The 22,442-nt window shown below is 46.7% G+C and overlaps 1 protein-coding gene across 1 annotated transcript in view; it reads right to left on the bottom strand.

Moving 5' to 3' along the window:
* Positions 1-2,577: 2,577 nt before the first annotated feature.
* Adcy9 (adenylate cyclase 9) overlaps positions 2,578-22,442 on the bottom strand; it is a 108,836-nt gene continuing 88,971 nt past the window's right edge. The window contains exons 7-11 of the mRNA XM_015490800.2: positions 21,018-21,226; positions 17,163-17,322; positions 15,871-16,019; positions 12,761-12,802; positions 2,578-6,869 (exon numbers count right to left, since the gene is read on the bottom strand). Of these exons, the coding sequence (XP_015346286.1) occupies positions 5,678-6,869; positions 12,761-12,802; positions 15,871-16,019; positions 17,163-17,322; positions 21,018-21,226 (1,752 nt within the window). The 3' untranslated portion in view covers positions 2,578-5,677. The remainder of the gene's footprint in view (positions 6,870-12,760; positions 12,803-15,870; positions 16,020-17,162; positions 17,323-21,017; positions 21,227-22,442) is intronic.

The following is a 22,442-nucleotide window of genomic DNA, read 5'->3' as shown; positions in this document are numbered from 1 at the left end:
AACCCTCCCCAACCAACCTAGAGGGCAAAACTCTGGCTAGGCGAGGAGGTAGATCCCGTCAGAGGCTCTGCCTCCTCTGTGCAGAGTTGAGCCAGCCAGCATTGACATCTGGTCTTTGATCTTCAGAGCTCGTCTTAGGGTGAGGGGGAGTCCGCACAGGGTAGGCTGTTGTTCCTGAAAGACTCGCTCTGGACAAGCCAGGCTGAGCCAGGACTTGTTGGCCCAGTTTGGAGACTCTCATCCTGGCACCCCAGTCTCCCCGGGAAGCATTTGTTTTAAAGGTAAAACGTATGTGGGATAGGCTCCACTGTCTTCCATCTGTTGCTCTCTATAGAGATATAGTGCTCCACAAAATCACCACCAAGACAGAAATCTGAGGGATGACCTAGGAACCACGGTTTAAAAATGCCAATTATACGAATGTCACGATGGGACTCCAGGTATCTGAAAGCCCCCTTCAGCTTACTGTTGGAATTCATTGTGGGACAGCAATCATGAAAAGCATTTCTATTCACAGCTGCTTCTCAAATGTGCTCAAGTCACAGCAAATCTAACACCCTAAATAAAGGGAGTTTGGAAGATTTATATGGCACACAGTAGACACTCCATAAATACTGGCTGAATTTTACTGTTGAAAGTAATTTGACTTAGTATTTATATGTTGAAAAGATATTTGAGTGGCTCCTTAAATATACTTAGACAACGCAGACATAAAATTCTGCAATATAATTTGATAAAAACATGTAATTTGATAAGAAATGTATCTATAGCTGGATGTGATGGCACATGTCTGTAATCCCAGCAACTTAGTAGGCTGAGGCAGGAGGATTGCCAGTTCAAGGCTAGCCTCAGGAGCTTAGTAAGGTCCTTCACAATTTAATGAGATCCAGCCTCAAAAAATAAAAAGGGTGGGGATATAAGTCAGTGTTAAAGCACTCCTGGGTTCAATCCCTGGTACCAAGAAAAAAAAAAAAAGAACGAGTGAGAAAGAAAAGAAACAAAAAAGAAATAATTGAGCAACATCACCATGTTGAATGGAGTTTCCAATGGTTTCCAAAAATGGTTGGACACTTCATCTAAAGATGAAAACTCCTCACTCCTCTGGTTATTGCAGGTCAAGGGGACTTTATTGGGATCCATGAATAATTCTTGAAATCATATGAAACTTCAAGAGGGTTGATTTATGAGCATTTTTTTTTCTGGAGGAAAAAACCACAACTTTCATTAAATTATCAAAGGCTCTGAAAGTTCCCTTGTCCCCCCAAAAAGGTTAAGAATCGCTACTGTTGATGAATGAGATTTCAACAGGCTCTTGGATCACTTAATTCACCTCTCCTGCAGACTTTCAGGCCTGGAGGAAGATGAGAATTCCCCAAGCGTATCACTCTAACATTCAGTAACAACTCTTTGGAGTCATTTTATTTTAACAACAAACATTTTTACAAAAGAATTGTATGAAAAAAAAAATACTTGGGAAGATTTAGAATGTACACATGTAATGCTCTTTCTGAATCACTTCCTCTCACCTGCCTCTCCCTCCTGCTAGCTTCCTTTTCCTGGTTCCTGGGATTTATTCCAGATGGCCATAATGGTAGAGTCCCACAGCAGGGAAAGGAAACTGCATGCAAAAAAGGTCTCTGACAAAAGAGAAACCACAAACCGTAAGTTCTGGGGTTAACTGCAAAGACTGGAAGTTGCTTAACTGAAAAATCCTCCAAGTTCCTGGGAAGCACCTTCCCACAAGATATTCCACGCAGCAGAGATCCTTATTCCTCAGCCTGGGTTGCCCGTTGCACAGTCTGAGGTGAGCACACTTTACCACACTCTTTGGCACTGCCCTAGCAGAGCAGATGGACCCTGGGAGCCGGAGCCACTGAGCAGTGCTGGAGGCTGAGTCCTCATCTCCCTTCTGAGTCCACAAGAGAATCTTTGTGCCCCCAGAGTTGTTCATAAATATTTTACTCACCAGTGAAGCCCTTTTAGAGTAAGAGGCTCTAACCCCTAAAACATACATAGTTGGGCCTAATGATACATGGATTGGAGGTGCTGGGAGCCCCTAAGATCTGTGCAAGATGGAGGTGCCTTTTTCTAGGAAGAGATTCTGCTTTTAAACAGATTTTGGATGGGTTAGGGGCTTCCCCCAAACATCAGGCCCACCATGGTGCAGGTATCTATGATCACCATGAGGGCGAATGCTGGGGCAATCTCAGAAAACCTACTTGGTTTTCTCAGTTGGTTTCTTAAGATGCTGCAGAACAACTATTTTAAGTAAAGTCCCAGTGAAGTGGGGAATTATCACAAGCACAGTGTGTCCTACAACTTGATTCTAATTTTTAAATCCCATGTAAAAAGGAACATATATCACACAGAGAGAGACCTCTCTCTCTCTCTCTCTCTCTCTCTCTCTCACACACACACACCTTTTTTAGTTGCCTGATTTTTGAAATTACATTGTAAAGGAAAAGCAAATCTTTCCATTTCAGCCATAAACTGCAGAAAACACGATGAGTTTAAGGAGGATTGCCCAGTCTCTAAGAGGTGCTCATCTTTTCAATGAGGAAATGCCAGGCACCAAAGTTAGATTTTAGAATATTTTAATGTCCATTTCTTCAGTGGATGCATTTTGAAATTTTTGGAATTAACAATTTAAAAAGAGCAGAGCAAAGGAAATACGTAAAATGCAAACAGTGGGTTCTCGCTGATTTCATTTCAGATTCTAGGCATGATGTGATTTTTAAAACAACCAAAAATGCTTACCTTAAAAACTTTGAAATGTAAATGCAGAAGTATCTTTGGAAAGTGCAAGTGATCACAGCCCAGGTGAGGGGTGGCACACTGCCTTTGGCTCTCCATGTCACGTGCAAATGTGCAGGTGCAGTCCCCGCAAGTGAAGTCAAGTCAGTGTTGAGGGAGCTGTGTGCAGGTGTGGTGCAATCTGAGGGACTCTCAAGCTTTTTAAGGGCTCACAACTGGTGCTCTACATTGTCTGCACTGGGTAAAATCATATGTGCTTGTTGATCATATAGATATATAAAATTTGATCTGATCTGGGGCCAAGAAGAAAATAGCATTTGCAATTCAAAGCAACTATTTACACACATTCAATTCTGACATATTGCTTCCTACCCTAAGTTCTTAAGAAGTACTGCCACCTGCAGGACACCTCCCCGGCAACCAAGCCCACAGTCAGAAGCTCCACCACCTCCAGAGACAGCCACTAGTTCAGTGCCAGTGGATGGCAAGTGTGCACAGAGATTCTGTGGCTCTGCATTGAGGTATGCTTTGGAGCAGGGCATCAGGGATGCCAGAGAGGAGAGATTATCTGCAGGGTGGTTTAGGAAGCCCTGGTGCTTTAAAGACCACTCATTCTCTGTGTAAGCGGCCTGTCCTTGGAGGCTCTATTTGCCCAGTGCTGAACCAGAGGCTAATGATTCTCTCCCCTGGGTCTGCAGCTTGGAGGTTAAGGGGAGATGAGGAGTCACAAACACCTTTGTAGCAGGGGAGGGAAACAGTTGGACAGGGAAGAAAAGAAGTGTGTGTAGAGATGAACCTGGTAGAGCGTTTATATTTTTATTTGGTGGTACTAGGGAGTGAACCCAGGGCTGCTCTAGCACTGAGAGACATCCCCAGCCCCTATTTTATTTTGAGACAGGGTCTCACTAAGCTGCTGAGGCTGATCTCAACTTTCATTCTTTCTATCTCAGCCTTCCAAATAGCTGGGATTATAGGCATGTGCCACCACACATGGCTGGTAGGGCACATTTTGAGAGAGATGATATTGGCAACCAGCCAGTCCCTCAAAGCTATACAGCTTATAAGTGGAAGGCAGAGAGAATGACCCTTGGATATACACCTAATACTGATAGGAGAAAGGCTGACGTGTCTTCCACCCCTAGTGCAAGGAAAGCATCAGGTAGTGTTTCTTAAGAAAAAAAAATCTGCGGTGTTTTATAAGAATACATTCTTCAGAATTAAGAGGTATTGTCACAACCATCCTTTCTTTAGAATTGGAAGACAGACAAACTGACAGTCAAACCTGAAGGAAACTCTCACAGTCACAGTCCCAGGACTGGGGCACTGCTGGGTGGCCGTCCCAGGTGTCGCCTCAAGGTGACTGACCAGAACAGAGATGTCACCAGGCCAGAAGCAGCAGATTCTGTCTCTGGGGGGGAGTGATGTGAGAATTAACAGTGAGGTTCACCAGCGAGAGAACACAGAGCGCGGTGTGCGGACCTTGACAGGTGCCAAGCTGGTCTTCAGTGGCATCATGAACCACATGCCAGTGTCACTGGGCAAAATGACCAGGACAGGGCAACTGTGGCTTGAGTTCCATTCAACATCAACTTCAGACTCAATGTGGCAAAACATGACTACTAGCTGGTATGGCACCCAAGAGGACAGATGCGACTTTTCTTAGGTTTTCTGCCTCCTGCTGGCTGGACAGATGGCTCTGCCCCTAGGTACTTGGTGTGAGAGGATGCAGGAGACTGCATCTTGCTGTGATTAAGTCCAGACTAAGTCGGCCAAGCAGCTGTGGAGTGGGAAAGATCGAGGAACTTCCTGAACTTGTGAAGCCAAGACAGCGCCTGCGCCACCTGCATGGGCTTGCCTAAAGCCCAGCTAGTTTTGGCCTGAATCTCCACAAGGGGGAGCACCCTGGGCTGCAGCTTGGCCCCCTGTGGTGGAAACACAAGGGACATCTTGTCCTTGATGGTCTGCTGCGCCCTTTTGGAACCCCCTGCCCTCCCATGGCCTATTTCCCTCCATCGAAACATGAGCACCCCCTCCCCAGACACACATCCTGATAAATAAATAAATAAATAACTGCAACCCTCAGACATTTATTTTGAGCTTCCCCCTCTTACGAGTCAGCTTCTAAGACAAACACCTTCACTTCCACTGGAAGACCCCTCGGTGGAGGGTCAGGGTGAAGAAGGGCTTTGAGATACCTGAGGCCTGGGTTTACAAGCTTTGTGCCCGGTGAGCATTTGAAATCTTGGCCTGCATGCGGGTGAACCCTGAAATCACTTGATGTGGGGAGCGGTCCACCCATGGCCCATGCGCGGGAGGGCCCAGGTGCTTGGGAGAGCAAGGCAGGAGGGGCTTCTGGGCTTTTTCAGCCCATGCTCCCCTCTCTACCCCATCCCAGCGAATAACTGGCACTTTATATCAGATTCATAGATGCAAATGTGTGTGCGTGTGTGTGCTTACTGAGAAAGGCCAGGTGACTGGGAAACACTATCACGTATACAGAAAAAAATAAACTTGGAAACACTGTATGAGCCAACAACAACAAAAAGTGTCTTGTGAGAAAAGGCAATAAAAATGAGATTTAACCACAGCTTCTGTTTCAAAAGTCAAACAGTACCCAGAACCACAACCCCACTGGCCGCCGTCCTGGCCTGGAGGCGAGCCCACCCTGAAGGCACTTGTTCTCCTTCAGCAGCTGAACGGATCATCCCCAAGGGGGGCGATTTCCAAGGAAGGGAGCAAAGGAAAGAAGAAATGGATGGAAACGAACCCTGAATAACTGTGATCCACACAGAATTAGGGCTGAAATGACCACATAACACCACATCCGGGACAGGAACTGTGGCGCTTAGAAAGTGCCACAGCCAAATACAAATATTATTGTGTTTCGACGAACAGAGCACCTCGGGCAGCTCTGGGCGCTGCCTCACACACTCTTGGAGACGTTGAGCTTGGTGAGCTCGTTGGCTTCTTCCGCTCCCACATCTTCACAGTCCTCCTTCTCTATGGCTTTGCCAAAGTGACACCTTTCTTCGGCCTTGATGGGCTCTTTCCAGGGTCTTTTAGAAGACAGGTGCAGGTCTTTAGCCTGTGCGTTGTCATCAGAGCCCAAGGATGTCTTGTCTGAGTACTGGACAGAAGGCACCAGGTTGGCGATCTCGTCCGTGGGAGATCGCCCGATGCTGCCATCCACCTGGACACGGATGTCCGGGGAAATGGACAGCTGGTGCTGGGGTACCACCCCATTGTCCGTGCACTTTGGGTAAAGGTAGGTCTTCATCTGCCCTTTGCCCTTGACATTCACCGTCCCCCGGTAGTCGAAGTCGTAGCCCATTTTGCTCAGCACGCGGTAACTCTCTTCGCTCACCTGGATGCGGCATTCCACCCCAGTGGTGTCCATCCTGCTGGCAATGTTGACAGTGTCCCCCCAGATGTCATATAGCAACTTGGTGGTACCGATGACACCCGCCGTGAGGGGCCCATGGTTAAAGCCGACCCTGAGCTTGAAGTTGAACCAGAGCATGTTATTGTTGAAGTCGTCTACCACACGCATCATCTCCTTGGCGAACTCGAAAAGGATCCGCAAGTGCTCCTGTGGGTGGCCGCCCTCCTGGCACTGGGCAGTGTTCAGCCCCGACGCAGCCATGTATGTGGCCCCAATGGTCTTGATCTTCTCAATGCTGCTGTAGTCCGCCTTGCTCAGGAGCTCATCGAAGTCCCCGATGAGCTCATTGAGGACGCGGTAGCACTCCTTGCCCCCTTCGTAGTTCTCCTCATAGAACTCGCTGAAGTTCACGATGCTGGCAAAGATCACTCCTCCGCTGTCGTGGTTCTTGGAGTAGGTCTGGGAAACCTTCAGCTGCTCTGCCACGTGGTAGGGGATGATGTTCCTCAGCAGCCAGTCGGCCTGGTCCCTCATGCTCTGGATCTTGGTGCGGTGGAGATCTGCCTCCACATCCCCATGGTAGTGCAGGCGGTAGCTGACCTCGAACTCTCGGTTCAGGAACCAGACCAGCAGGAGCAGGAGGAAGAAGGCAAGAATGAGCTCCTTGCCCACGAGGCTGGCTGGCTCGCTGCTGTCCTGTGGCAGCGAGCTGTTGCATGGGCTCCTCTTGGCACTGGGGAGCAGAGAGATGAGAAAGGACATCCTGCTAAGTGTATCTGTTAAGGGAGAGCTCTGAAGCTGCCCAGCTAACCAGCACCCTCAACAACTTCAAGCTGCTGTACGACAGACAGCCTGCTTCTGCTTCTGCAGCAGGCCACAGAGATGGAGCAATAGACAGCGACTTCAGCAACTAAGTCTTTAATCAGTACAGCGTGATGACTTTTGCCCCATAAGTCTTTAGCTTTGTTTAGACATCTTTTCCTTTCTCTCAACTTTTTCTTTTGAAAAATCTCAACTTTACAGAAAAGTTAAAAATCTAGTAAAAGAATCCTATATTCTTCACCTGGATCCCACAGTTGTGAGCATTTTGGCACTTTGCCTTTCTCTCTCAACACGCACGCACACACATACACACACGTTTTGTTAAACTTCTCTCCCCTTCTCTCTCTCCCTTGCTCTCTCTCTCTCTCTTTGGCAGCACTGGGTTCAATCCCCAGACCTCATCATACCAGGCAAATCCTCTACCACTGAGCTATAATATCAGCCTTGCTAAGCATTGTGAAAGTAAGTTGCTGCTAACGTGACACTCCAGTCCTACTCTGGTAAACACCTTCCAAGATGAGGGCATTTCCCTGTGTAAGCACAACATCATTACCATGCCCAGGAAGTTTAACAGTATCTGATATATGTGCTTCTTAGGTTTCTGATCCAATAGAATTTTAATTTTCAAAGAATTTCTTTAAGTTCTCTACTATCTACTTGTATTAAAGTTTTGCAAAATATATTTTCCCCTATTCTGGGTTAATTCTGTTTTGCCAAAGTAACTGAAGACAACATCAAAGAAACAAGAATAGGGCCAGGGTTGTGGCTCAGTGGCAGAGTGCTTGCCTCGCATGTGTGGGGCACTGGGTTCAACCCTCAGCACCACATAAAAATGAATAAACAAAACAAAGATATTGTGTCCATGTAGAACTAAAAAAAAGTTCAAAAAAGACAAAAACAAAAACAAGAATACAGGTAGGCATGGCAGCTTGTTATCCCAGCTACTCAGGAGGCTGAGGCAGGAGGATCACAAGTTCAAGGCCAGCCTGGGTAACTTAGTGAGAACCTGTCTCAAAATTTTTAGTTGGGGGTGTGGCTCAGTGGTAGGGGGCCTCTGGTTCAATCCCTCATACTGAAAAATAAAAATAAATAGATAAATACATAGATAGATAGAATATATGAATATACTTTAATATTGAGTATACTCATATATAAACTAGATGTGGTAGCATATGCCTGTAACCCCAGCGTTCTTCCTTATGTCCTCTTCCCTCCTTCCCTCCCTTTCATTAACAATGCTGTGATTGTTCTGTTCAATAAATGTTACACCTTGAAGTATTTGTAAAGTGCCCAAGGTAGACTACTAGATTTTAGGTAATAATGGGCTTGGTCACTATATAAACATAACTGTATCTGTTACTGAAGCATCTGAAGTTTCAATAGCTCTTTGACACAGAAATCTCATTTTTTTGGTCAAAGTTTTTAGAAAGTCTTACCGCTACTTGTGACGTAAGGTTATTTAAAACAGTGTCTTTGGCATGGCCATGAAGGTCCTCCTCAAAGCACTGTCTCTCAAAAGCCCTGACCTTGGACTGGAACCCCTGGGCTATTCAGAGAGTTCTGGGACCTTGGGCAAGCCATGCCACCTTGCCAGGTCCCAATTTCTTTGTGTGGAAACTGGGAAGGTGGGCTGGAGTATGGCCAAGTCCCTTCTGACCTGAGGTTCTGTGCAGAAAAGAGATCAGTGGGCGCAAGGTTGCAATCCTTAGGAGGGCCTGTTTGCAAGGTGGCCCAGGCTGGGCTCAGGGCGCTTGGATCTGGGGTCCCACCACTCCTGGGCTGCAGTGCCATGTAAGTGCGTGAACAGATAGGCAGGTATGGTGACTCCTGCACTCCTTGTGGAAGCCTGAACCTTAGGTATGTGCTGGGCACAGGCTGCCCATGTCACCACCCCTACTAACCCTTGGTGGCAAGTCTCCCTGGGTTTCCCAAGTGTAGCCACAGTCGTGGTGGAGAATGAGCACATTCCCTGTGATGACACTAGGAGAGGGCTCCCGGAACCAGTTTTCCCCTGGCTGATTTTGCTCTGCGTCCTTTCACTGCAATGGCCTCTAACCATGAGCATGAGGATGTGCTCAGTCCTGTGAGCTGCTCTTGGGGGCTCCTGACATAGGCTTTGGCTGAACACCTATGAACTGGGGCCCACAGGTCCTCTATAGTAAGATATCGCATACTTATTCATTCTCCTCACTGTCATTGACACAAATGACACTATATACTATGAATCTGAAGTGCTCAGCAAAGCAACTACTTATTTTAGGTGAGTAAAACGTGGACTGGACCAGCTCCTGACACCTTCTGGCTGGCTTTTAAGCAGAGTAGCCCAAGATCTGAGATCAGAAGAAACATGCCTCCTGTCCTTATGGTTCGGAGTCGGGTTTCCTTTTGGTTCTCCACAGTGGTGACAGCGAGGAATGGCCCTGTTTAGGTGCCACTGAAGTTAAACATCACCTGAATGTACAAGGAGACATTTAAAATCTCCATGGAGAAGATGGGTTTCCTCGCCTGAGTTTGTGTACTGCTCTCTAAACTTTTCCTGCTTTGTTGCAAGAAAAACCAGCTGTCGCTGACCCTGGAGATTGGTGTGGCCAATACCCTGTGGGCAGAAGAGGGGGAGAGCAGGGGCAGGGCAGGTAGGACAGGCAAATGAACTACAGATGCTACTCAACTCCCAGTGGGACTGTGTCCTGACAAATCATCATAAATACTATAAGTCAAAAATACATTTTATACCCCTGAGCTTCCTGAAACCGGAGCTTGGCCTCACGTACCTGCATCGTGCTCAGAACACTTACATGGGCCTATAGTGGGGCAAACTCATCTAACTCAAAGGCTGTGTTATAACACAGGGCTGAACACCTCATGTAACTTATCTTATACTGTGCTGGAAGTGAAAATAAGAATGGTTGCGTGGGTTTACTTTCCTGCCATCTCAAAGCACAGAAACAGTGAAGTTTAGGTGCTGCAAGCTGGGGACTAACTCTGCACTGCTGGATTTTTCCCTCTCCTAGAACCAGTGTTATAGAGGGCACCTGAAACAAGCAGGTAAGAGAGGCACTGCCAGGCTATGACCTCACTCTCTCCCCCAGGTAGATGGAGCAGGGTAATGACCCCACTCCTAACTTCAAACAGCAAAGGTTGGTTTCAAAAAGAGGAATTTGGGGAGATTCAATGCAAGAGAACTCATGACTGGATACTTCCATGTGTGACATTAAATAACACATGGAAGCTAATGTAGAATATAGTATATGCATTATCATGGGGAAGTGGGATTTAAAAATAGAAAAAAAAATAGAAAACCAGGATCACTTGCTGTCCTAACCAGCTAAATGTGGCATTTGTTAACATTTCAGGGTGTTTCGGAGCACTTTAAAATCTGCACCTGGTGGAGGAACGGGGTGTCACCAGGAGGGGTTGGAGAGGCACCTGGGTGTTGGTGATGTTTTGTTTCTTGGTCTGTGTTCACTTGAGGGAAATGCACTATGTTGTACTGTTAGGACCTGGGGACTCTCCTGTACCTGTGTCACTCGTCACTAAAACAGTAACTTAAAAATGATGCTAGATGTTTTGTTTTTAAATACTGTAGCTGTAAATCATCACTCATTATTTTATCATAAATATTATGTCTTGGGCTGGTCTGTGGCTCAGTGCTAGACCACTTGCCTTGCATGTATGAGATACTGGGTTCAAATTCTTAGCACCACACATAAATAAATAAATAAAATAAAGATCTATTGACAACTCAAAAAATATTAAAAATAAATAAATAAATGACTTACAATTTTTTAACAAATATAGTAAAATACAATACCTAGCAATAGTTATAGTACATACACAATTTCACATAATAAATATCATACACATTTCCCATATTGGCTGTATTTTAACAGTTGTACTATTTGGGTGTGTCATAATTTAATTCCTTTGTACTGAGAACTGAAGTTGCTGATAATTTTCAATATTAACCATCATTGTGATTAATATTTGGGGGCATACAGCCTTTATCCTATGATGAATTCTTTCCTCAGAAAATAGGCAAGAAAGAACTGCTAGGTTAAGGCCTATAAACATTTTAAAGACTTTTTAAAAAAATTTTTTTTAGTTGTTGACGGACCTTTATTTTTATTTATTTGTATGTGGTGCTGAGAATAGAACCCAGGGCCTCACACATGCTAGGCAAGCGCGCTACCGCTGAGTCACAACCCCAGCCCTTAAAGACTTTTTAAAAAGACTGTTGCCGGGCACAGTGGCGCACACCTGTAATCCCAGTGGTTTGGGAGGCTGAGGCAGGAGGATCCTGAGTTCAAAGCCAGCCTTAGCAAAAGTGAGGTGCTAAGCAACTCAGAGAGACCCTGTCTCTAACAAAATACAAAATAGGGTTGGGAATGTGGCTCAGTGGTCGAGTGCCCCTGAATTCAATCCCGGATATTAAAAAAAAAAATTGTCAAATTACTTCCAGAAACTGCTGTAACATTCTGAGAAGTAATGAGGCATGGTAGAAAGGCCATACCCTAGGAATGAGGGAGCCTATGACTAACTGTGTGACTGTGGACAGGGCAGGTTCCTCAACTTCTCTGAGCTTCAGCTTCAGGGACAGAAACAAAGTCACCTAACATATCAGGTTATGGTGACAATTAAGTGAACATCACCTACTCTGGATATTCATATTACAACTTTTCAAAAGTCTAATTTAAAAGACCAAAGAGAATTGTTCAGGTATTTAAATGTGAGATGACTTCAGTATTGACAATACTGGCAATGTATCCGTATTTATCTTCTGCTCACATTTCCTCTTTAATGAACTTTCTGTTGTTCTGTCTTTTATCTGTGTAGGCCTTAATTAGCTCTTTATATAATAGTCCCACAAATATTTTTCTGTTTACTTTTTCTTTCTCTTTCTTGTTTGTCATTTGGTCTTTGTGATCCTATTTATGTATTTATTTTTAATTTTAAAAAAATATTTATTTTTTAGTTGGACACAATAGTTTTATTTTGTTTATTTTTATGTGGTGCTGGGGATTGAACCCAGGGCCTCAAATGTGCTAGGCAAACACACTACCACTGAGCCACAACCCTAGCCCATGTGATCCTATTTATTATTAATAAGTCTAGAAAATTATCTCTGTCTTAGAGGCTTGAAAACTAATTTTGTTTTTTTTTCTAGATTTTATATAGGCATATATATATATATATATATATACATATATATATATATAGTAGTTGGACACAATACCTTTTATTTATTTATTTTCATGTGGTGCTGAGGATCGAACCCAGGGCCTTGCACACACAAGGCAAGCGCTCTACCACTGAGCCACAACCCCAGCCCTATATATGCTTTTTATTTTTGACTTTTCAATTTATATAGAATTTATTTTGATGTTTATAGTAAAGCAAGCAAGGCCTAACATTGTTTTAGGGGAAAAATAACTATTTTTCCTTGATTTGTGAAATTTCCTCTGTAAAGACTTACATAAAATTAAACGAATTCTAATACATGTCTGAATAATTATTTTAGCACTCTGGAGATTGAGGCAGGAGGATCACTTGAGCCCAGGAATTCAAGGCCAGTTGGGGCGACATAAAGAGACCCTGTCTCAAAAAAGTCATTCTATTTTTTCAATAAGACATATAACTATGATATAATATTTAAACAAGTAGTTATTTTTACTTTACTTTTAAAGAATGCATATGCTGTTTATTTTATTTGTGGTATGTCTGCTTTCAGGAAGCTCTGAAATCAGCAGTAATGAGACAGTCACTTTCATTTGTCCAGGTACAGACATCACGTTAAAAGCTTACCTGAAATTCTGTGCTGCATCCAGGGGTGAAATTACTATGGAACTGTAATTAAAATGCAGAAAAATACTGTTAAGAAAGCAAAAAGGCATAACAGAAAGTCACCTAAGAAGAGTTGAAGCAACTTTCCAGTGTGGGATATCGACTAAAGGAATGGCTATCCTCCCAGGGACCGCCCCTTCCTGTACTCCTATGTCCCCCCAAGCTGGAGAGCTTTGGCTCTCTGAAGCCCCTCCTCTTCAGTGAAAGTTTATGTTTTTGTTTCCCTACCCACCTGCTCCCCTGCTCCCCATCCTGGCAAGGCCTGGCAATGACAAGGGGCTGAGTGGGCTCAGGGCTCAGAGGATCTTCTGGGCAGAGGCATCCTGGGTCGGGGGTGTTTCACCTTCCAGCCCCCGAAGCCTTATCCAGGACCTGCCACCTGGATTCTGGGCAGGAAGGCAATGTGGTAATCCCTATCACATTGTCTTCCTGGACCCATGGGGGAAAGTCCCACAGCTGTGACTAAATGTTACCATGAATGGCAATGAGGCCTCTGTGACAGCTCTTAGGTTAAAAGTTGGTGGCCAAATTTCTAGCTTTTGGTGCACAGCCTGTCATGGACCATGTCTTCAGGAAGGTAAAAGTGAGCTTTACTTTGCTTTAAGTAATTTAACTATTTATTACAGTTCCTTTCAAATACCAACAGGCAATTCAACTTTAAAGTCCCTATTTGATCTTACTTTGAATATCTTTCATAACATTACTATTAAGTAAATTGAGGAGAGACATTTAATCTGTGCATTTTTTGGCCACTGCTTGGTTAATACCAAAAAATGTGCTACTAATATGACATTTGACAATATTGGGATGAAGTGGCCCATTGTGCACTTTGTGTGTGTGTGTGTGTGTGTGTGTGTGATGCTGGGGATTAAACCCAGGGCCTTGTGCATATGAGGCAAGCATTCTACCAACTGAGCTATATTCCTATCCACTTACTGTGTGCTTTTATACTGACTAAAGAAGTGGTCCTCAGTGACAGATATGCCACTCCTAGATGGGCACCTTGAAATGTGGGGTCTCTCTGGTGGTGGATATAATAGTTTAAGGAACTGGGGAACTGGGATGTTTGGATATCTTGCCAAGCACAATGAAGTGGCTCATGCACTTCTAAATAACCTGCTTCTTAAACCCTCTGAGATTATGTCCAGATAGTTCTTTGATACATGCTAATAGTGAAACATTTTTATGAGAAGTTACAGAAGAAGTCTAATATTTAGCAGAGGTTTGTTATATAAATAAGCTTATTAGTTTAAGAGATCATTGATTTTTTAAAATAAAATACTTCACTGTGTGCATCCCACTGAGGTATCATTGTTTCAAAGTACATATTTAGTTGACAAAAGGTAAAAGCCACAAAACCAGTTGCAGATGTGCAACAGGCAATTTGAGACTTGTTTTCACAAACTGAGACCCAAACATCATTCAACTAGTAGAACCCACCAAAGAGAGGGGCCTCACTGGCCCCTGCTTGCACAGTGTAATTTAAATGTCCCTCTGGTGGCCCTTGGATATACTTCTCAATTTTTGCAGCCCCATCAGTGTGGGAGACCAACCCACGTGACTGAGTCACACTCCCCAGCTGGGTGCTGAGGTGCTCAGTCACAGAAATGTGGCAGAGCTTTCCCCACCCTTCTTGGGTTCGAGGGTTGGTGTCTCCTGCATGGGTGTGTCTTGCTACAGCCCCATGGGTGGAGCTATGCTCAGCTGTTCCTTTGTAATATAACCCCTTGCCCTGTTTAGGATAGAATCTTCCATGGAAGTGCCTTGTGTGTGTCCCCTCCTCTTACTGTGCCCTTGGGTGTGGCCTACCCAGGTGTCAGTCAACCTGCTGACAGTGGACATCATGAAGATAGACTCAGTCCCCTGAAACCTGACTCCTTGCCTCATTTGAATAGCTTCTCCTCAATAAAAGGGGTCAGCGCGTGCTCTCTCTCTCTTCCTGCGGACCCTTAAGGTCAGAGAAGCCGTCACAGTGACCCCAAAGAAAAAGGTATTTGTGTCTCTTGTGTGGTTATTTTGTGCAGTCCAGTCAGCCTAGTTCAACTGGAGTGACCCTGAGTCTTTTAGTCGTGAAAACAGAAACCCGGCACATCAGAACTGGTTCTGTCTGCAGAGGTCACCACAGGACTCCTGCCTCTGTCCACACCATGCTCCCTACTCCTCAGCACCCAGCAGTGAAGGCCATCTTGAGTGCAGAAACTTAATATCCTCCTCAGCCCATGGCTGGACTTCAAGACCAAAGACATATGCAGTGACTGGAGGTTGTTCCTGTGTCTCACATTATAACAGGGAACCATGGTGACCTTCTAATCACCCTACATCTTCATTTCTCAGGCTTCAAAGTCTGTCACCTATCTTGGAATGTGTACCCTACTTCAGAGCAGGTTAATTCTGCTTCCTCTTCATTTCTGCACCACCTGGACCTCTGCTTTTTCACTGTCCTGATCATCTCCTTTGAGATGGCTTTGGGTCTGACTTTCTTAGATTCCAACTTATTCACCGCAAGTACGTTCAGACACTACCACTGCATTCTATCTACATGGGGCAGTCACCCAAGAACATCTACATCCAAACACACACTGATTGAGTATCCCTTACCAAAATGCTCGGGGCCAGAAGAATTTCAGATTTCAGAATATTTGCACACATGTAGTGAGGTGTCTTTACGATGGGAACCAAGTCTAAACAGGAAATCTGTTCATGTTGCACATACATGTTGTATACATAGACTGAGGGTAATTTCATATAACATCTTAAATAATTTTGTGCATGAATAGTTGGTGTGCATCAAACTACCAGACTTCTGGCATGAAGTTGGTGCTCAAAAGTTTTGAGATTTTTTCAGAATTTTGTACTTTGGATCTTGATGCTCAATCGGCAGCACGCTGTTATAAACTGTTCTTTCTCTTTCAAACATTACCTTAGGGCACCTTTGGATACTATATGTGTTGGAAGCTACTCTGGGTCTTGGTGGAAAACATCCATCATGCAGAGGGGCATCAGTACTACCGTGAAAGCACAGCCTAAGAGACATCAGGCAGGTGGTCACAGCTGAGGACACCATTGCATACCTGTCTGGACACAGGGAGATGTAGAGCAGGAGCAGTGGCCCAGCCCCCACGATGGTAGCAAGGGAGGACCTCATCCAGGAGCTGAGCTGGCAGAAGTTACAGTAGTGCACAACGGCCACCAGCACTGCCGAGCTGGTGGACACAGTGAACTGTAAGAGAAGCCAGTGTTAGGACAGCCATGTTGCGCTCATGTCCCACCCAGGCCATACAACCCAGCCAGCCTGCCACCGGCCCACAGCTGTTCAACAATGCATCCCTGATACTGCTTATGGCCTATCTGTGTGCAGGTGCACTTACATTTGGTGAGCCAGTGGTTTAAAGGACAGATCACACCTCTTTGGACCTGTGACCCAGTGCTTAGGTTCCAAGTTTTTGTTGGCACAGAGACTCTCCTCCAGGTGTGTGGAAATGGCACATATCTTTATGGTAGAAAGGAAAGTGCTCCTGCTGGGCAGCACTATGGGGTCAGTTACCTTCCAAACACTTCCTCAGGCCCCTGCTGAAAGCCTAGTGAAGTGTCATTTGGTGTTAAAGCACCAAATGCAATCAGCCTGCCCTGGAAGCTCACGTTACTCTGACGTGAACCAAAAACATAATCTTCCCCAACAATATTAGCTTGCCCTTTGAGTTTAACCCAAAAGCTCCTTTTTTGATCAGGGACAGCTGATCCAGACACACATAAGTTACTTGTGCCGGTTCTATAGATTGACACATTATCTTACCTCGTTTGGAAGGTGGGACAGACGCTTCTTTGTAAAGCACAATAAAAATACAAATGCTCCTCAACCTCCAATAGGGCTAAGTCCCAATGAGACTCACATGTGGAAATTACTGTTAAGTCAAAATGCATTCAGTCCACCTAACCTACAAGATGTCACAGCTCAGACTGCCCCATGAACCTTCAGCCAGGCAAAGTCAGCCAACTCCAAGCCTGTTTGATAAGCAAGTGCTGACCAACTTCCATTGATTTACTGACTATTGCACTGCAAGTAAAAATCAGAATGATAGTATGGGTATGCCTTCACACCATTCCGAAATCAAAAATCATGAGCTGAACTATGGTAAGTGGGGACTATTTGTAACTAATTTGACACGAGTAAAGTTAGAGAGGATGTGAGCCCACTGGGGAATCTCTCCAGCATGCTCTGTTTCAAAAGGCGCTCAGGTAGTGGCAGAACACACCTCTTTAAGGGCCGATATTTAAGTGACTATCCCAAGTAATCAGGTTGAGGGATCACGGAAGGTCAGAGAGCTTGCAGGGTATGGGGATCACATTACTAGCCATTACTTACGTGTATATTTGTCTCAAATTCAGAGGTGATGTGTGAGTAGACAGCAAGGGCAGGCAGGGACACCAGGACAGCCCCAATGCAGTGGCGAGGGAGCCAGCCAGCAATCCACTCCAGCAGGTGCTTTGTGCATGCCATGACATCCTCCAGGAAGAACACCATCCTGGGACAGGGAGGGGTGAGGAAGCAGGATCAGAGGGCCCAGTGGGTCAGCCTGGCAGGGGCCCAGCCCGCACTGCCCTTTACTGTCCTATGCTACTGCTGCCCACCTCCCTCACGCTTGGTAAAAGGCAAGTGAACTGGCCTTGCTTAGCTCATCATCCCAGACTTTAAGGTCAACTGTTGCATTTGGGTAAAATGTGCTTGTCAGAAGCCAAGCTTGCACCTCTGTGGGCCCAAGGAAGCATGTAAGAATAGCTACAGGCCTAAGGAGGGCTATAGTGGGCACCGTCACTGCCACCTGGCCCACCTATGGGCAGAAGATCCAGAATGGGGGTGGTCCTGGGGGCATTCTGGGGGCCTTCCTGGTTGCCACAATGGTGGAGGGCTGATACTGGCCTCCAGTGAGTGCAGCCAGGGATGGAGATGCCCTGCCACCCATGGGAGAGAACCATAGAGGAGGTTCTGCCTTGCCTGTTGTACAACTGCCACATGCCCTCAGATACCCTCAGTGGTGAAAATGTTGCAGCCTGGGACCTGGTTGTATTCCATGCACAAATAGGAAGTTCTGGGTGATATTAACCTGCAAATCTCTGAGAATGCAATTCCTCTGCAAAATAAGTGAAAATTGTCCTTCATTTTGTTTGGGACATCAAAGGTCACTCAGCATTTCAGACCAAACCCAGCTCATAGTGTGTGGCCCCCAACTCCACACCCCTACCTCAGCTCCTGGTGCGTGGCCCCAACTCCACACCCACAATCTGTTTCCAATTGTCACATGTGCAGCAGTGATTATGGGCATGAGGGCAAATGGTAGACTGCTCCGTTACTCCCCAGTTAGCAGCACCCTGGCATGCCTGAGGGAAAGCACTGAGGGCTCCATCTCAAGTGACTTCCTTTCTGTTTCTCCTTCACACTGCAGTGAAGGCGTTCCACTGCTTCCTTGTGCAATTGTGTTTCTGAGTGTGGTACATCTCAGGAGTGTGATATTAACAAAATACTTTCTATACAGGGCGGAAGTGGAGTGTGGGCTGGAATGTCAGGTGAGGAGATAAACTGGCCTTGGCTGAATGATGGGCTCTCTGGTTAGGGGTGGGTGAGAGGCAGAGGAAAGGAAGGGTACGGGGGTCCAATTGGGACAGAGACTCATAGACATTCTGGGGAGACCAGACCTCCTTTTAAGCCTGCTTCCAGAGAGCTGAGGACAGGCCACTGCCTTTGGCTCTGGAGAGGTCAGGAGCCACCGCTGGACAATAATATGTGCCTTTCCACATGCCTGTGGTTGGAGCCTTCGGCCCTGAACTCCTACAGTGTGTCAGCTGCTTTGGCTGAGCTCAGCCATGGCCAGGAACTAGTGACTCTCCAGCCATCTCCCGCATGGACTCAGGCATACTCTGGACCTTTTCATGTCTTGGAAGCTCTGGCTTCCTGATAGCTAAACGATAACAGAGGTCCTGGATTATCTCCAAGAATACCACAAATAAATATGCTCACAGGTAGAACCCAGAGGTCCTGAAGGGGGACAGAGGGAGCTGAGTTGTTCCTAGGAGATGACACTGGAGGCCCTTCCTGATGGTCTTTGAAACCACAGAGTTCCAAGGACAAGATCAGCTGGTATCACGCTCGCCTGGTGCTGAACTGGAGGAAGGAGACCCTGAGTAGAGATATGGGAAGGCTTTTGGGTGAGGCAGGTAACAACCCAGCCAAGTCACTGAGGAAGCTGCAGAACTGGCTCCCTGGGGTGCCTACATACTCTACAGTACAGGTTCTTTGGGATCTAGGATTCTAAAAATGGCCCTTAGAGGGGCCAGGGGAAGCCATTTAAGGTCCACCCTCTCTTGGGCTTTGACAGCTGCTAGCACACTGAATTCTAGCAATTCAAAGCTCTTGTAGGGGCAGATCAGCGCCTTACTCTCTAGTCGATCAGGGATGGCCCAGTCACCTGCAGCCCTTTGTGTCTCAGAGGAGCAGGGCCTACAGGACAGGGAGCAATGGCTTCATGGTTAAATACAGTTAAGTCATGGGGACAATGGTAAATTCACAGAGGCCAAGAGCCACAGAACCCTGTTAGAGAGAAGCTTTGGGGTGTGGGGGAGTGAGTGACTGCTATAGAGTTTCTTTTGGGGTGATGGAAATGTTCTAAAATTACATGTTTGTACAACTGTAAATTTACTAAAAACCACCAAATTCTACACCTGAATGAATGAGTTTATTATATGTGAATTATCACAATAAAATTGATTTTTTTAAAGGAAAAACAAACAAACTAGGGGCCAAAAACTGACTTGGTCTGGGTTTGGCAGAAGCAGACCCTGGGCAGAGTTTGACTGCAAGCAGCTTCTCTGGGAGTGAGAGGAGGGGCAGAGATGGCAGCAGAGGCTGGGGGTGGGGGGTGGGGGTATAGTCAGGAAGGGTCCTTGCTGTGCACCATGGGCTTGTTCTTGGAAGGGAATTTTGGAGACAGTGGAGACACTCTAGGGAGGAGGGTGTGGCCTCTGCAGTCCTAGCAAAGAGCTTGGGGTGGGGGTAGCCAGACAGAAGGAGGCAAGGAACCCAGCCTGCCCACTTGAAAGAGGAAAGATTAGTATGTAGAAGTCTCAGGACCAAATCTGAACTATTTTTTTCCACATTGGGATATTGCTAAGACTAGCAGAAAACCACGGTCAGGCTTTCTCCCGTATCCATTTTACCCCTAGCTCCTAGTGGGCTTGCCCCTGCCGAGAGGCTGTGCTGTTGAGTGTGATGGGGCTGGGTACGGGGGTGCAGGGCAAGGACCTGCTGTCAAGGTGCCCAGCAGACAGGCCTGTGGTGCCATCGGCGTGTGCCTAAGCGGGATGCCCTGTGCATTGCACCTGGTCAGAATGGTGGAGCTACCCAAACTCTGGGCCGGTCCTCTGGGCCAGCTTCCTGGAAAGGCACCGCTCTCTACTCAAACCCTTTGTCTTTTGGAAACGCACCTTTTCATTACTGAGCCGTATGAACACATACTACAGGTTCTAGGTATTAGACATGAGTCACACAGGTGACCTGCAAATATTTCTCCCTCTCCCTGAGTTCTTTCACTTCCTCCATGGTGTTCTTTGTAGAATGAAAGTTTTAAATTTTGATAAGGTCCAATTTATCTATTTTTTCTTGTTGCATGTGCTTTTGGTGTCATATCAAATCCAAGCTTGTGCAGACTGACGTCTGTGATTTCAGAGGGTTCACACTCTGGCTTTCCTGTTTAGAAGAGGCACTTGCCCATCAGCTGTCACCTATCATTTGCTTCCGATCCACTGAGTAGAGATTTGGGAACCTTTCTGTCTCCACTGGTTTCCCTATTCTGGACATTTCATATAATAGGACTGCACATTGCATACTATGTCATCTTTGATGACCCTGCCCCATCTCCTATCTTCCCACTTCTCTGATTTAGGAGATCCAGGGATGAGCTGGTGGCAGCTGGGGCTGCAGAAGGCACCAGCCCTCTCCACTAAGCAGCTCCCACACGTGTGGAGCGCCAGCGCCTGCGAGGAGGTGGCTGTGCAGTGGGGTGGGGGCACAGGGAGAGGAGGGAACAACGGCTGTCCCCAGAAGCAAGTCTGGAGGGTCAGCTGGCTTAGGACCCCGACCCACTGTGCTGCAGTCAGCCTGTTCCGCCATAAACCATGGAGCCAGAAGAGGGAGCTAAAGGCTAGAGAGCTGCCCTGCAGTGGTTACCTGACGGAGACCACAAGGGACAGCACCTCCAGCAGCAGGGCCCCACTGAAGACGGCCAGAGCAGCGGGTGGAGGAGGCGTGGCAGCAGCCCCATACTTGAGGAAGCAGGTGACCGAGAGGATCAGGAACACTGTTGTGGACAGAAACACATCCAGGAGGGAGCTGAAGGTAGCACTGGCAAAAGTCTTCACAGGAGAATTCTTTATGACCTGTTTAGAGCAGGAGGGGACTGGGGTGAGTCCATGTGGCCACAGATGGCCACAGAGTCTAACTCAAAGGGGAAAACACTCATGTTTACTGAGAGCCTGCCTAGTGCAGACCAGGCACGAGGTGGCAAGAGCTTTAAGTGGGCCATCTCTTTGCTACTGACCCACTTAATGATAAGAAAACTAAGGCACAGAGAAGTTAAGAACTTTCCTAAGGTCACACAGTGACTGATAACAAGCCATATGCTCTCACAGACATATTACACATTGAGTCTGAAAGATGAGTTGCTGCCTGGCAGAGTTAATGAGTCCACATGTGTAAGAACAGTTGGATGAAAGCAAGAGTTGGAAGCTGCCAGCAAATGGCTGGGCCTCAGGTTTAAGGGTGGGAAGGGTGGCTCCATGACAGAAAACAGGCAGGGATTTAGGCGGCAGCTGAAGAAAGCTCCTGCCTATTTAACAGGGGTGCCTGCCAGCAGCACCTTTTCTTCCCTGGGAGCCTGCACTGCCCGGCTGGGCACTGGGTGCAGTTGTAGCCATGAAATGATCCCTGCGAGTAACTCAGCCTGGTGGTGGGAAAGGACGGGGACAAGAAGTGCAGGAGAGTGTGTGAAGTAAAACAGAGACATGCATGTGCTGTGAGGACGTTAAGAAGGCAGGAACAGCAATGGTACTAACCGTCCAAGGGAGGACTACTCCAGCCCCACTGTGGGCCCTGTAGGGGCCTGATCTTGATCAGTGCTCACAACAGCCGCAGAGAAGGAAATACTACTGATCTCTGTGCAGATGGGGAGCGGAGCTAGGCTGCCTCTCCAAGGACACACAGAAAACAAGGAACCAGGCTTCAACCAGGCAAGCTGACTCCCCAGTGTACCTGTAACCCTCTCCAGATGAACCTAAAGGCCGGGGCTACAGTAGGAAGAAAGGGAGCAGCCAACCACCAAAGTTGCTTTCTACTGGGTGCTGCAACTCTGAGCAGGGCGCCAGGCAGAAGGGGCTGGAGCCCATGGAAGGCAGAGGTCTGTTGTGTGTTACTCTAGGACAAACTGGCTCTAGAGCCTCGGCCTCAGCCCAGGACCCCGAGATGGGCAAGCCTGGAGAAGGGGAGTTCAGCGCTTGGGGCTGAGGCTGTGGGCTGGCTGTGATACCAGGCTTGGAATGGGAAGAGCAACCGGAGGGCAGGGCTAGGTTCTAAAGTCCCTCCAAGAAACTCAGAGGC

The sequence above is a fragment of the Marmota marmota genome, unplaced genomic scaffold (genome assembly GCF_001458135.2).
Source record: "Marmota marmota marmota unplaced genomic scaffold, marMar, whole genome shotgun sequence".
In the NCBI taxonomy this organism is placed as follows: Eukaryota; Metazoa; Chordata; class Mammalia; order Rodentia; family Sciuridae; genus Marmota; species Marmota marmota.
This window is presented reverse-complemented; position numbering and strand designations above follow the sequence as displayed.